This window comes from Myotis davidii, unplaced genomic scaffold (genome assembly GCF_000327345.1).
Source record: "Myotis davidii unplaced genomic scaffold, ASM32734v1 scaffold498, whole genome shotgun sequence".
Taxonomy (NCBI): Eukaryota; Metazoa; Chordata; class Mammalia; order Chiroptera; family Vespertilionidae; genus Myotis; species Myotis davidii.
This window is the reverse complement of record NW_006289738.1, coordinates 155,716-169,946: the sequence shown is the minus strand read 5'-3', so window position 1 is coordinate 169,946 and position 14,231 is coordinate 155,716. Positions and strand designations below refer to the sequence as shown.

The 14,231-nt window shown below is 40.8% G+C and overlaps 1 protein-coding gene across 1 annotated transcript; it reads right to left on the bottom strand.

Annotated features, from left to right (window-relative positions):
* Positions 1–549: 549 nt before the first annotated feature.
* NKRF (NFKB repressing factor) lies at positions 550–13,938 on the bottom strand. The gene is given in 4 exon segments (XM_006762328.2): positions 550–3,239; positions 3,242–3,467; positions 4,530–4,660; positions 13,283–13,938. Coding segments are annotated over 4 exon segments (2,289 nt in total). The 5' UTR covers positions 13,531–13,938; the 3' UTR covers positions 550–1,555.
* Positions 13,939–14,231: the final 293 nt, after the last annotated feature.

Genomic DNA, 14,231 nt, shown 5'->3' with positions numbered 1-14,231 from the left:
GCGGGGGGAAAAGAATGGACACATATGTAATACCCTTTGTAATAAAAAAAATGTAAAAAAAATAAATAAATAAAATAAAAAAAAGTTAATCCCTTTATATTTTTAAAATATTGATTTAACTACAATGGACAGCTTAATGTCAAATATAAAAAAGAGGAGAAAAGAAATTTCTGTTTATTGTGGGACAGTTACATGTCAAGCATGGTGCTGAATGTTTTAAGACACTGCAAACAACCTAATTATGCTAAATATTTCATTGGAGGTGTTTAACATTAATATTCACTTCTGAATATTAGTAGTGTGAATATTAATACTTGATTTATCTGAGATACAAAAACATAAAATTAAACAGCCTGAGATTTGGTTGCAGCCAGCATATTGGTCCATAGGAAAAACATGAGTGACTGATGAGCCGTTCCTCTCTGCTAAGTCATTACGTTCATCCACATGTGCTCTGGTGTTGAAATACTTTGTGCAAACACCACTTCCCCTCTCCAGATCCCCAAAGTGTCGCTACTAGGCTACTGCCCAGAAATAAGCACACTGCCATTTGATCAACTTTGGCTCCTTTTTATTCAGGAAGCACACACATTCTTTTTATATACTTTCTTTTTACATTCCAGAAATAAGCGAAAAATAGCTGTTTTAAATATGTTACAAAGTTGGCTTTTGAGCTTAATAAGCTTTTTGAGAGAGTGACCAGCCAACAGACCTTTTCATCAAAGCACCAATGTATCTTCAGTCTTTTACCAAGTTCTACTACAGCTCTGGCCGCCCTGGATGCGCTGTACATCCAAACTGCGTGAAAGCTACAATGGAGAGTTGCTGTGAGTCTCTGCAAGGCACCAAGAACAAACAGTTCCAGCTTCCTTTCTTCAGGTTAAACCAAAGTCTCTGAAAGTTTTCAAGTGCTCTCTCAAGTAGTGCTCGTTCAGCATGAAGACTAGAATTTGTTAAAACTGATATATCACAAGGTACAATACACACTTCCAATATGCTGAAAACCACATGGTAGAAGTTATAAATAAGCGAACACTAAATTCATTTTAAGAAAGTTTTACATCATTTAGTCAATAAGGACATTTACACGTACAGCACAAGTTACTGTTAAACATTCTATAACTGGATTCACACAAAGATGAAAATAGATAATACAAAATGATCTGACATTTTAAGTCTGGAATTAAGTTTTATTGTAGTTAATATCAACTTCACATATTGTTGCGGGTTGCTGTGCTATGCCCTTCAAGATGGGAATTTCTTTCTCAGGGTGAAATTTCATTTGGATATGCGCTCTTGCTTTGTACAAACTACTAAAATCTGTGGGACACAGCAATATCAAAGACACAAACGGTAACTGCACAAAAGCATCTGCTGGATTAAGCTAATACAAGTGGACATACTTTTTCAGGTTCCAATATCTAATAAAGCTCTATATGAAATGAACAAGGTGAAACATCTTAAGAATGAATATACTCTGCAACTGGAACATGTAGCATTTCTTTAATTCACAGATATGCCTCATTAGGCATTTACAAAATAAATTAGTAAGATCTCAATTTGCTTGAGGCATCACAAGCTCATAATGCCCCACTTGGCCTTCCTGTTTGAGCTGATCTAGTAGGTCTTCCTTCCGTCTTTTTCTACCTACCACCAGGTACCTGTCATGGCCTACCCCATGAGACTTACTTTTAAGACCATACTTCTGGGCGATTTGATGTATTTGCTTCCGCTCGTCGTTAGTCAGCTCTGTAGAGAAAGTCAAATCGCTGTGGCTCTCGGAGCGGGCGTAGTTTCTGATGATCTGTTCAATATCTCTCTTGGCTATTTTATTTACCCTTTCTACATCAAGACCAAGCCCTTCCCGCTTATGCTGCTCTTTGACAGAGATTGGCTCCCGAATGCCCTCACCAGATTTACCTAAACCACCACCCGTCCAACCCATCTTTCTCAGCAGCTGATTCCCTATGTTATCTTCTTTGATTTGTTGCTTGTAAGCCTCCTCTGCTGAGCGGCCCTGAATTTCATTTCTTGAAATCACATCTTCAATAGCTCCTTTCTTCAAGTTGTTAATGACAGTCGGCTGGGTCTTCTTGAGGATTTTCACAGCTTCCCCAGCAGCTTCGTATTTGACAGTTTTCTTCACCCCAACTGCTTCTGCAATGACTTCACTCTCCAGAATCACCTTGCATTTCCATCGGAGGCCTGTCATTCTTTCATAGACGTATTCAACTGTCATTCGGTTAAACTGAGCTGTGTCGTTCATCGTGCACACAGGATTTGAAGAATTCTCATAAACTACAAGATCCTTTATATCTTTCTTCTTGCCAGATCCCTTGGGTGAAGAGCCTGCTTGGCATTGTGAACTTTTGACAGATGGGTAAGTGGGTTGTGTTTTTTGAAGGATTTTCAAAGCCTCATCAGCAGCTGCATGTTTACTTGTTTTTTTGGTTCCATAACCTTCAGCTAAGCAATGATCTTGCAAAAACACTCGACAACGCCATGTGCGGTTTGGCATCATCTCATATTTGTATTCAACTGACATTTTGTTGAATGAGGCGGAATTGTTAAGGATACCAATAGCATCGTTTGCATTTTCTGTAAGGACAAAATTGGTCCAGTGTTTGGCAGAAGCATTATAAATTGGCTGCCCAGAGGCATCCTTAGCCAACACCACCAGCTCTTCTGGCGGCTTCAGAGCTGGAGGAAAGTCATACGAAGGCATGCCAATCTGACACACCACAAGGTCCTCTCCAAATGTGTGTTTGAATTTCCGCCGGATAACCCTAACTTCAATACGCTTCTGCAAGAGTTTTACAGCTAGCTCAGTAGCTCGATCCCTGGACCCATTCTTGCTGCCAGCATACCCTGTAGTTAAGTAGATATTTTGGCATCTAACTTCACAAGCATAACCATCTGTCAGAAGTTTTTTATTTTTAGGGATGTCAGCAGGGGGGATTTCTTTTAAAGGAACATATATATACTCAGGATTTGTCTTACATGCCTGAATACAACGAGTTAACATGTATGTATAATTAATTTTATCAGATCCGGAAGTCATCTCTGGATTAGAAAGGTTGCTCCAGATGGTCGCTGTTAATTTTTCAATAAAATACTGCTTCTCGGCTACCACTGACTCAGGAAATGTCTGTGATAGTGAAGGCTCAGGAGCTGACTGCAAGTTTGCCTGCTGTGCTGTGCTGCTTGGGGCAGGGTTCCCACGGTCAAAATACATGTTGGTTGAGAATTCCCATCTTGTGCACTGAAAGAGTCTTGAGTATAATCTTGGTAGATGTTTCTTGGCATTCTGGCAAAATGTGTTTGTTCATTTACCTCTTTTGTTTGAGAGCCATAAGGATCTTCCTGTCTTTCAAAATCTTTTGAACTACTAGCTACAAAATGTACAGGCTCAAAACGAGGTCTCACATGGAATTTGGAACCGGCTTGCTTTTTAGGAGGATTTTGACCTATAGAATGAGTGAAATTTACAATTCATTAAAGAGGGAATATTTCAAAAGAACCAAGCAGGAAAACAGTACCAACTGTATTATTTGCAAGCTGCATTGCTGGTACAAGATACTTTCTATCACAAAAACTTCAGATCACTGAGGTGACGGCAGTCAAATAGCAATGTAAGGTTCCAGCATAAGTGGGGATGATTCCTGTCCTTTTGTAAGGGAAGGAACTTGATAGAAAATATGCCATTGAATCAAGTATGCAGGTCACCGCCATGCACGATGGTAGTTGCCTTTGCATCTAATAAGTTAAAGCACAGGAGATGTGTACAGACTAAGAAGTTGTTCCAGTATTAATCTCATACCACCTGTGCTGAAAAGCTCCCTTCATAAGGACTGCAAATGGAACAGATGGCTCTGCTGCAACACAGATGATGACCAGAGGCATTTACAAAGCTTCTCTCTTTTGTGTCAGAGGTGAGTGACTCTGTGATGGCGCTTTACATGTAGTTGTGACTAAAACTCAAATAAAAATAATTCTCAAAAGATCCAAAGGGTTTTCAACTTCAAAATCTTAGTTCTGACCTGTTATGCACCAAAGAGTGTTTGCTACGTTTTATTTCTAGAACAAGCAACAGCTGGAAACTAATGTTTTATGAGGTATATCAAATTTAAAGCTATGGAAGAACTCTGATGAAGCTATACCAGACACTAGAGCTTCCTCCCTACAACAGTATTCAGTAGAAAGCTGGTCCATCTTGGACCCATCCAAGAGGATTTAGTTACTTAGATGCTCAAATGATCAGAGTATAAGGTTTTTCTATTTAGAGGGAGGTTCATGGCATGCACTTTAAGGATAGCATTATAGTGTGACTTCAGTATTCTTAGTCTTCAGTTCTATTTAGCATGCTCAAAACAAAACCAAAACCCCAATTGTGCATAAGCAGAAGTTAAAATTTTTTTTACATTTGTGTAAGATCCAATGTCATGAATGTTATACCACTCATATTGTTTAAAAAAAAAAAGGCCATGTCGTTTCTTCAAATCCCATTTTACAGAAACAAGTATACTCACCATCATATGTTGAGAGGTGACGTTTATGACCCTTAGAAGGTTTGGACAGCATCAGATCATATGAAGGCATCTCCCCAATATCAATACCTTCAGCCATTTGGAGAATTTTTTCCATCAAGCGTGGGCTATACCTATTTAAATTAATATAATCTACCATTAAAACAGATAAGAATGTAGTTTTTTAAAAAGCTTCTAAATGAGCCAATTTTATAATTGTTCCCATGGGACATTGTTAACAGAATATCTTGGCTATAAAACTGAAGAATCTGACCTAAAATACTTACCTATCAAATGAGTAATTAAGGTACTGTCATTTCAAGCCATATAAGCATATAATCAAGAAATTTAAGCCAATATCATCAATGAATTCACAAACAAGTGCTGGCAAGGTTGTGGAGAAAAGGGAACCCTCTTGCACTGTTGGTGGGGATGCAAATTGGTGCAGCCCCTGTGGGAAACAGTATGGAGGGTCCTCAAAAAACTAAAAATGTGCCTGGCTGGTGTGGCTTAGTGGTTGAGCGTCTACCTATGAACCTGGAGGTCATGATTCAATTCCTCGTCAGGGCACTTGCGGGCTTGATCCCCAGTGGGGGGCATGCAGGAGGCATCCGAAAGATGATTCTCTCTCATCATTGATGTTTCTATTTCTCTCTCCCTCTCCCTTCCTCTCTGAAATCAATAAAAATATATTAAAAACAAACAAACAAAAACAAAAACCTAAATATGTAACTGCCTTATGATGCAGCAATTCCACTTCTGGGACTATACCCAAAGAAATCTAAAACACTAATTCAAAAGAATATATGCACCCTTATGTTCATTGTAGCGTTATTTACAATAGCCAAGATATGGAAACAACCTAAGTGCCCATCAATAGAAGAATGGATAAAAAAAGTGGTGGTAAATATATATATAGGATGTCCTCAAAAATGTATACGCACACTTTGAATAATTATTAAGGCAGTGTTTATTAAAATACATTTCATTTTCAAAATTGAGCTATGAGCTGTTAAAGTATGTATACATATTTTGGGACACCCTGTATATACAATGAATATCACTCATCCATAAAAAGAATTAAAAGTTTACCATTTGTGATAGGATGGATGGACCTAGAGGGTATTATGCTAAGTGAAGTAAGTCAGACAGAGAAAGACAAATACCGTAAGATTTCACTTATATGTGGAGTATAAAAAACAAGATAAATGAACAAACAAAATTGAAACAGACTCACAGACACACTGAGTGGACTGTTGGTTGCCAAAAGGGAAGGGCGATTGGGAACTGGGTGAAGGAGGATGAAGGGATTGAGAAGTACAAATTGTAGTTAGAAAATAGTCATGGGAATGTAAAGTACAGCATAGAAAATGCAATAACTATGTATGGTGCCAGGTGAGTACTTGAAATATTTGGGGGAACACTTTATAAAGTACATGACTGTTTAACCACTATGCTATACACCTAAAACTAATACAAAATAATACTGAATGTGCCCGGCCAGCATGACTCAGTGCTTGAGCGTCAACCTATGACCCAGAAGGTCAAGGTTCAATTCCAAGTCACAGCACATGACTGGGTTGTAGGCTCCGCCCCCAGGGTGGGGCGTGCAGGAGGCAGCCAATCAATGACTCTCTCTCATCATTGATCTCTCCCCCCTGTCCTCTCTGAAATAAAAAAAAATAAAAATAAAAATACTGAGTATAAACTATAATTGAAAAATAAAAATTTAAGTTCTTTTAAAAAAAGAAATGTAAGCCCGGCTGGTGTGGTTCAGTGGTTGAGCACTGACCTATGAACCAGGAGGTCATGGTTCGATTCCCAGTCAGGACACATGCCCGGGTTGCGGGCTCAATCCCCGGTGTGGGATATGCAGGAAGCAATTGATCAGTGATTCTTTCTTATTATTGATGTTTCTATCTCTCCCTCCCTCTCTGAAATCAATAAAAGAAAAAAAGTGTAAGCCAATACCTTATCTTTAAGTTTGAATTGAAAATATCCATATAAATTCATGATTTATTTTTCCTCTATCATATATGTATATTATATGCAAATAATTATATTGATATATTTATTAAAGTACTAAGAGTGTTAAGAGCTGCTGGGTTGTTAACATCCAGATTGTGATCTCTATCATTTCCATGAAAAAGAATCAGAGTCCTTAGAGAAATGGCTGATTCCAAGTCTGGGGCAAGAAATGTATAAGATGAACCTGGCAGATATTCTTGTGCCTGAAAACAGGGAAGCTGTCAAAGACTTCAGGAATTAGATCAAGTGGACTCAGAAGCCAACTTGAATAGCCTCCCACTGGCAAAATAAGCCAACTTGAGTATCAATAAGAACAATAATAGCAGTGGATTGAGACACATCAAATATGTTAAAAATCCATTAGCTCAAAAAGATACTTACAAACTCATTATTGGTCATCTTTGGAGGATGGTAGAAAATCAAGTCATTATTCCAAAAGTGGGTAATATTAAGGAAGAAACCAAGTATTTATTTGGCATTTTCAATATAAATTATACCTCAGAGCAACTAAAGAGTTGATGAAGAAAATCTCTTTTACAGAAGCAGCCCAGCTATTAAGTGTAGGAATGAAAGAATACTACCATTTTGCAACCCATAATGCAATAATAAATGATCATCAATGGCTGCTAAGCCTATTAGATGAAAAGTTGATGGGGAAAAACCCAGAAATAGACCTGCACAAACATGCTCAACTGATTGTTAACAACATTGCAAAAGCAGTTCAAGAGAGGAAGGACAGCCTTTTCAACATATGGTACTGGAGCAAGTGGGCATCCACAGGCAACAAACAAAACCTCAACCTACACTTCAAACTTTATACAAAGATTAATTCAAAGTGCATCACAGACCTCAATGTAAATGTAAACCTATAAAAGTTGTACAAAAAAAACACAGGAGAAAATCTTCAGGATCTGGGCCAGGCAAACAGTTCTCATACTTGACACCAAAATCATGATCCATAAAAGGAATAGCTGACAAAATGCACTTCATCAAAATTAAAAACTTTTGCTCTCAAAAGACCTTGTTAAGAGGATGAAAAGCTACAAACTGGGAGAAATATTTGCAAGCCACACACTTGACAAAAAAACTAGTATCTAGCCCTAGCCGGCTTGGCTCAGTGGATAGAGCATCAGCCTTCAGACTGAAAGGTCCCGGGTTCAATTCTGGCCAAGGGCCCATGCCTGGGTTGCAGGCTTCATCCCCAGTGGGGGGCGTGCAGGAGGCAGCTGATCAATGATTCTCTCTCATCATGGATGTTTCTTTCTCTCTCTCCTCCCTTCTTCTCTGAAATCAATAAATATATTTCAAAACAAAACAAAAAAACTAGTATCTAATAGAAATGCCTCTCAAAACGCAACAGTAAAAAAATCATATTTAAAAACAAACAAAAGATATGAACAGAACATTTTACCAAACAGGAAATATAGATTGCATATAAGCACATTGAAAACATCATTAACCACCAGAGAAATGCAATTTAAAACCACAACGAGATATGACTACACACGTCACAATGGCTAAAATAAAAAATAGCGGCAACACCCAATGCTGGCAAGGATGCAGAGAACCTGGATCACTTACACATCGCTGGTGGGAATGTACAACAGTCTGGCCACTCTGGAAAATCTCCAGCAGATCTTTAGGGTTTTCAAAGGTAGCTTATTATGTACCAAGCTTTTGGAAATCAGGATGCTATTCAACTGTCCCACCGTGCCTAGCACATAAAAGATGATTTCTAATAGACAAAAATCATCTGAGTTCATGAACTTACATTCTTGAACAAAAACAGGTACATGCAGGTGCATATTTATGACATATAATGGCACCTGAAATTTAATAAATATTCAGTAATAGATGTTTAAAAAAATTTTTTTAATATATTAAACCGGGTCTACTAAATCCAAGTAAGAAAGCTTAAGTTTGAAAACTCAGCAAAAATTAAGATGGCTAAAAAATCAATAAAATATATTAAAAAAAAGATGGCCAATTATAAAATTACTAAAGGCCCGGTGCACAAAATTCATGCATGGGGGAGGGGGGGGGAGGTCCCTCAACCCTGCCTGTGCCCTCACAGTCTGGGAGCCCTCAGGGGATGTCCAATTGATGGCTTAGGCCTGCTCCCCCTGGCTTGTGGCTTTGTGGTGCTCCCCCTGTAGGAACACACTGACCACCAGAGGGCAGCTCCTGCATTGAGCGTCTGCCCCCTGGTGGTCAGTGCACATCATAGTGACCAGTCTTTCCACCATTCAGTCAATTTGCATATGAGCCTTTTATTATATAGGATTTATTCAAAACCATTCATAAGACTCCTAACATATGTGAATAACAAACAACCAGATTATTGATAAATCTTTTGAACACTCACACTTCCACTTCATTAGTGGTGACTGATGCCCTCTACCTACTGTGGGCAAAATTAGTTTTACAGCATGAGCCCATTGGCATCTGCAACAGCCTCACATCAACAAGGAAAAGAAGAGACAAATAATCAAGGTGGAAAAGCTGGTTGCATTTTAAGATATATCTTCCTGATTAATTAATATCACATCAAAGATCAATAGGCCAGAATTCTGATTCTAACCCTGTCGATGAAGAATGATTGGAAAACAATGCTCCAGTTAACCAAACATTCTGCTTCATTAAATACATATACATTTATCCACAATTTAAGTACATATCATGCAGATCCCTAGGCATTCATATGAATAATTATTTAAGTGCTACAGATGTAACTTTTCATTAGCCACAAGATTTTTTTTTTTTTGTCAATCCTCACCTGAGGATATTTTTCCATTGATTTTTAGGAGGAGTGGAAGAGAGGAAAGACAGAGAGAAACATCAGTGTGTTTGGTTGCCTCCTGCATGTGCCCCGACCAGGACCCAGGCCAGGGAAGAGCCTGCAACCAAGGTACGGTACGTGCCCTTGACCGGAATCAAACCCAGGATCCTTTGGTGCCCAGGCTGATGCTCTATCCACTGAGCCAAACCAGCTAGGGCATAAGATATATTTTAGAAATGGCTTGCAGAAAAAAGTTCTTGACAGATTGTTTTCTTTTATGAAACAGAAATAATTTCAGCTATTTTGAGCTTCCTAATTGCCTAGACCAGCGGTTCTCAACCTGTGGGTTGTGACCCCTTTGGGGGTCGAACAACCTTTTCACAGGGGTCGCCTAAGACCATCGGAAAACACATATATAATTACATATTGTTTTGTGATTAATCACTATGCTTTCATTATGTTCAATTTGTAACAATGAAAATACATCCTGCATATGAGCTATTTACATTACGATTCATAACAGTAGCAAAATTACAGTTATGAAGTAGCAACAAAAATAATTTTCTGGTTGGGGGTCACCACAACATGAGGAACTATATTAAAGGGTCGCGGCATCAGGAAGGTTGAGAACCACTGGCCTAGACTATGATGAAAAAATGATGAAAAGGCAGACTGGAAAACATTGTTTTATTTTATCCTTTATAATAAAGCAGTGGCTCTCATAGTGTAATCTCTGGATGGCATCACTCGATTATCAGCATTACCTGCAACTTGTTAGACACGCAAATTCTGAAATTCTGGGGCCTCACCTCAGACCTACTGAATCAGAAACCCTGGGGATGGGGCCCAGCAATCTGTGTTTTAAGAGGCCTGGCTGGTGATTCTGATGCCTGCCTATATTTGAGAACCACTGTTAGAGTTAAAGAGGTACAGTATTCAAACTTGTACCTTGAAAATCATTACCACCAAAAAAATGAAACGTTTTGCCTTCCTGCACATTTGAGAGCCTCCTGGCTTGGTCTTACAATTAAGAAATTTTCATGATATTCTTGACCTAGGAGTTGATACAGTTGATACCTAGAACTGAAACAATACAAAAAGTCCTGCTAGATGGGGGAAAAATGCACCAAGTTCCCTTCTTGCTACTGTTAACAACCTGTTCTAAAAGTCAAGGGTGGACTGTAAAGTTTAGAATATGCGCTTTCGCCGTGTATTCTGCAGTTCCCTTGAGAGAAAGAAGAGTCTTCTGTCACAAAAAAAGACCATAAAACAAGAGCTCTGCACATATGTAATACCCTTTGTAATAAAAAATTTAAAAAAAAAGAGCTCTGCCAACATCAACAAGTACATGGATTTTCTCCACCTGAAGATGACAGCTAACATAAAAGTGGAAGACTGCACTTGGTTCCTAGCTCCCAAAATTCTTTATTACCTCTTCTTTTTCCTATATCTAAACTAGATATAATGCAAACATTACTTTTCTGTTATGGTACATTTTTTGGTGTGTGTGTTTTTTTTTCTTTTGTTTTTTGTTAATCCTCATCTGAGGATATTTTTCCATTTTTAAAAAGAGTGGAAGGAGCCGAAACCGGTTTGGCTCAGTGGATAGAGCATCGGCCTGTGGACTGAAAGGTCCCAGGTTCAATTCCTGTCAAGGGCATGTACCTTGGTTGCGGGCACATCCCCAGTGGGGAGTGTGCAGGAGGCAGCTGGTCGATGTTGCTCTCTCATCAATGTTTCTAACTCTCTATCTCTCTCCTTTCCTCTCTGTAAAAACTCAATAAAATAAAAAAAAGAGTGGAAGGAAGGGAGACAGAAACATCGATGTGAGAGACACATCGATGTTTTTTATCGATTGGTTGCCTCCTGCATGCGGAGGGGCCATGGATGGAGCCTGCAACCAAGGTACATGCCCTTGACTAGAATTGAACCCAGGACCCTTCAGCCTGCCTATGCTCTAACCAGTTGTTGTAACCAGCTAGGGTTGTTATGCTATTTGATAATGTTATGGCAACTTGTGTTGACTGAACTGACTTATGTCACATGGTGACTATAGTATATATACTATACACAGGTGATGTGCTTTGGCAAGTGCACATACACATATAAAATGCTCTGAAAGCTTGAGCTTTTAACACTGACTACCATTGGCCTGGCTTGTGTTTTTAATGCCCTCCTTATATATAAGACTGCTGTTTTTGGAATGAAATCCTGAGGCATAATAATGTGGTGGTCTGTGTGTGTCAGTTACTTGCTTTCATTCCTGGTCCATCCTTCCCAAACATAGCAGCTGTATCTCAGTGGAAAGAGTATCAGAAGACTGTGGGACCTTGGAAAAGTCACTTAACTTCTTGGCCTCCATTGATTCAGCTGTAAAAAATGAGACACCACCTAATTCCCAAAGCTGTTGTATTAAGTGAGATACATAAATTTTAAAATATTTTGTACATTATAAACCTATATTTATCCATTTATTGAGAAGCCATTATACAGAAGGCACTCTTCTAGGCACTGAGAATAAAGGTGTGAACAAGAAACCATAAACCCTTTCCCCAAAGGAGATTACATTCTAGTGGGAAGGTAAGATTTATTAACACAAAGGATAGATATTATCCTACCATATAAGATATTTTTTAGGATTCAGATTTCCCATGGCCTTCTGTAATATTAAGATCTATGATAAAGGTACCTTTTTAACTGCAAAAACATTATTAAATGAAGGTCAATTAGATTTTTTTGACTTGATTAATAACTGAGGCTTCCCCAGTTGTAACCAGCTCCTCCAGTGAAATAATCATTATCTCTGGAGGCAGAAATTACACTAACCTAGAGAAGATAAAAAAAACACATTAATTTTTGTGATGAGTTCAAAGTATCACACTGAATACCATGTTCAACAATTAAGGGTAAGGGGGACAACCCTATTTTTCTGTATTTGTTAGTCATTTCTGGACCTGAATTGACTGAATTTTATCTGATAATTTTCCAGGATATCTCATCCTTCCTAATAAAAAATTCACTGTGAGGCAAGAGTCAAAAAAGCCTCTCAATCGATCAAAGGAATGATTAGTCTAATATAAGACCGAGTTGGGGGTTCTGAAATATAGAGGTCCAAGTAGTCCTATTTAAAAAAAATGCGTTGGAACCATACTGCAGTCTCCAGTCTCCATCAAATGCAAAGAGCTTTCAAAGAGGCCTGTTCAGAATGCGCACTAGGTTTTAGAAAAGGGGGGAGGGGCAAACACACACACATAAAAGCACACCTAAAATCTCACCCAATGCTAAATGTTAATCCTTCTGATCATAATTAAGGTGAAAGGGGGGCAATCCATTTTTAGAGTAGATATATCCATTTCTTTGTTTGCTTCCATACATATGCGCAAATCTACAAGCAAGGCGGACCCTGCGGCTGAGACACCTCATACAAACCGCCTTTCCAGGAGGAGACAGTAAAACCCAGCTGGGGGGATGTTGTTTTATTTAATGGGGATGGAAAGACAGTGGTCAGGAGACTAGGATTAGAACCGCAGCGCCCCCACCCCCGCGGACCCTAGAAACCGCGACTGTAGGATGTTCTCTGCGGATACCGCATCCTTGGAAGGTCCTACGCAGGTCTCAGGTTCTGCTATTTGTCATTTCCCACGCCCTCCAGAACCATCACCACAATGTTCACCTCTCTAATGGTGATGATTCCTCTTCCAAGCACACCTCTATCTCCATTCCTGGTCTTGGAGGGGTTTCTCCCGCGACCCCCTGCACCCTTCTAGCCATTATGTCATCATCCCCTGCCACCTCACTCGGCAAACCCCCTCCCCAGGACAACAGTGTCCTCCAGCATTTCCAAATCTCCAGCCTCTAAACCCTCTGTATCCTGCCCCAGTCCCTGTCCCACTCCCCATCACCGTTCTCCTATCCCTGTTCCTTAACCGGATCCGCGCACCTTCCTCACCTGCAACCCAGGAAAACGTGGTTGGTCCAGGCGGCGGAGAGCGCTAGGAGCTGGTCGAGGGCAGCCCCGGGATAGCTGTGCAGGTGCCGACAGATGAAGCTGCGTCGCAGAGCCCACTGCCAGTCACTTTCGTGGCTATAGCGCCACTGCTCCAGCACTGGATCAGGCGGGGGCGGCGGCGGCGGGAGGGGGAGCAGCGGCGGCGGCGACAGGAAGTCGCCCCCCAACAGCAGACGTCCGCCAGCCATCTTCTCCGCCCCCAAGCAGGGCCACCAGGGATGAAGCCAACTACGGACCTGGAGCGAGTTGGATCGGGGGCCGGTGGGAGGGGCCGGGTGAGGAGGGGCGCGCCGTGGCGCGAAGACCAACTCTCAGGGGACTAGGGTGTGTGCTTGGAGGGCGAATGCTAAAGAGGAAAAGGTGCTCAGGTCCCGATGCCAGGGCGCGCGCCGGCTGCACTCCAACTCGTGGAGGAGCAGGAGGGCGCCCACTGCAGTCCACGCGCGTCGGGGACGCCGAGCCAGGCCCCGCGCTCCGCACTTCCAGCCACCCGCAGACCCACGCTCAGCGCGGGAAGGAGGGGGAAAGCCACCAGCACGCTCTGCTCCCCCTCCTCTGAGTTCCTGCCTACCTACCCGCGTGCAGCCCAGCGGTAGCGAGCCAGTGCGCATGCGCTGCGTGTGATCCCTAACTTCCAAATCCCGTGACCAAATATCGCGCGATGTACATTTCCCCCGCCTTTGACGCACTACGGTGACTAGCGGAGGGAGGGGACTACGGGAAGTAAATTTTGGAAGATTCTCAGAGGTTCTGGAACATGTTTCCATTGAATCTCTGGAAGACGACCTCAGGTGATTGTTGGCTGCAATGACTCCTCTGACGCTTTCCCCTGAGTTTCTGAGCAGCGCGACAATGCGGTGTTCTTTGGGAGGGACTTAGGTTTGTAATG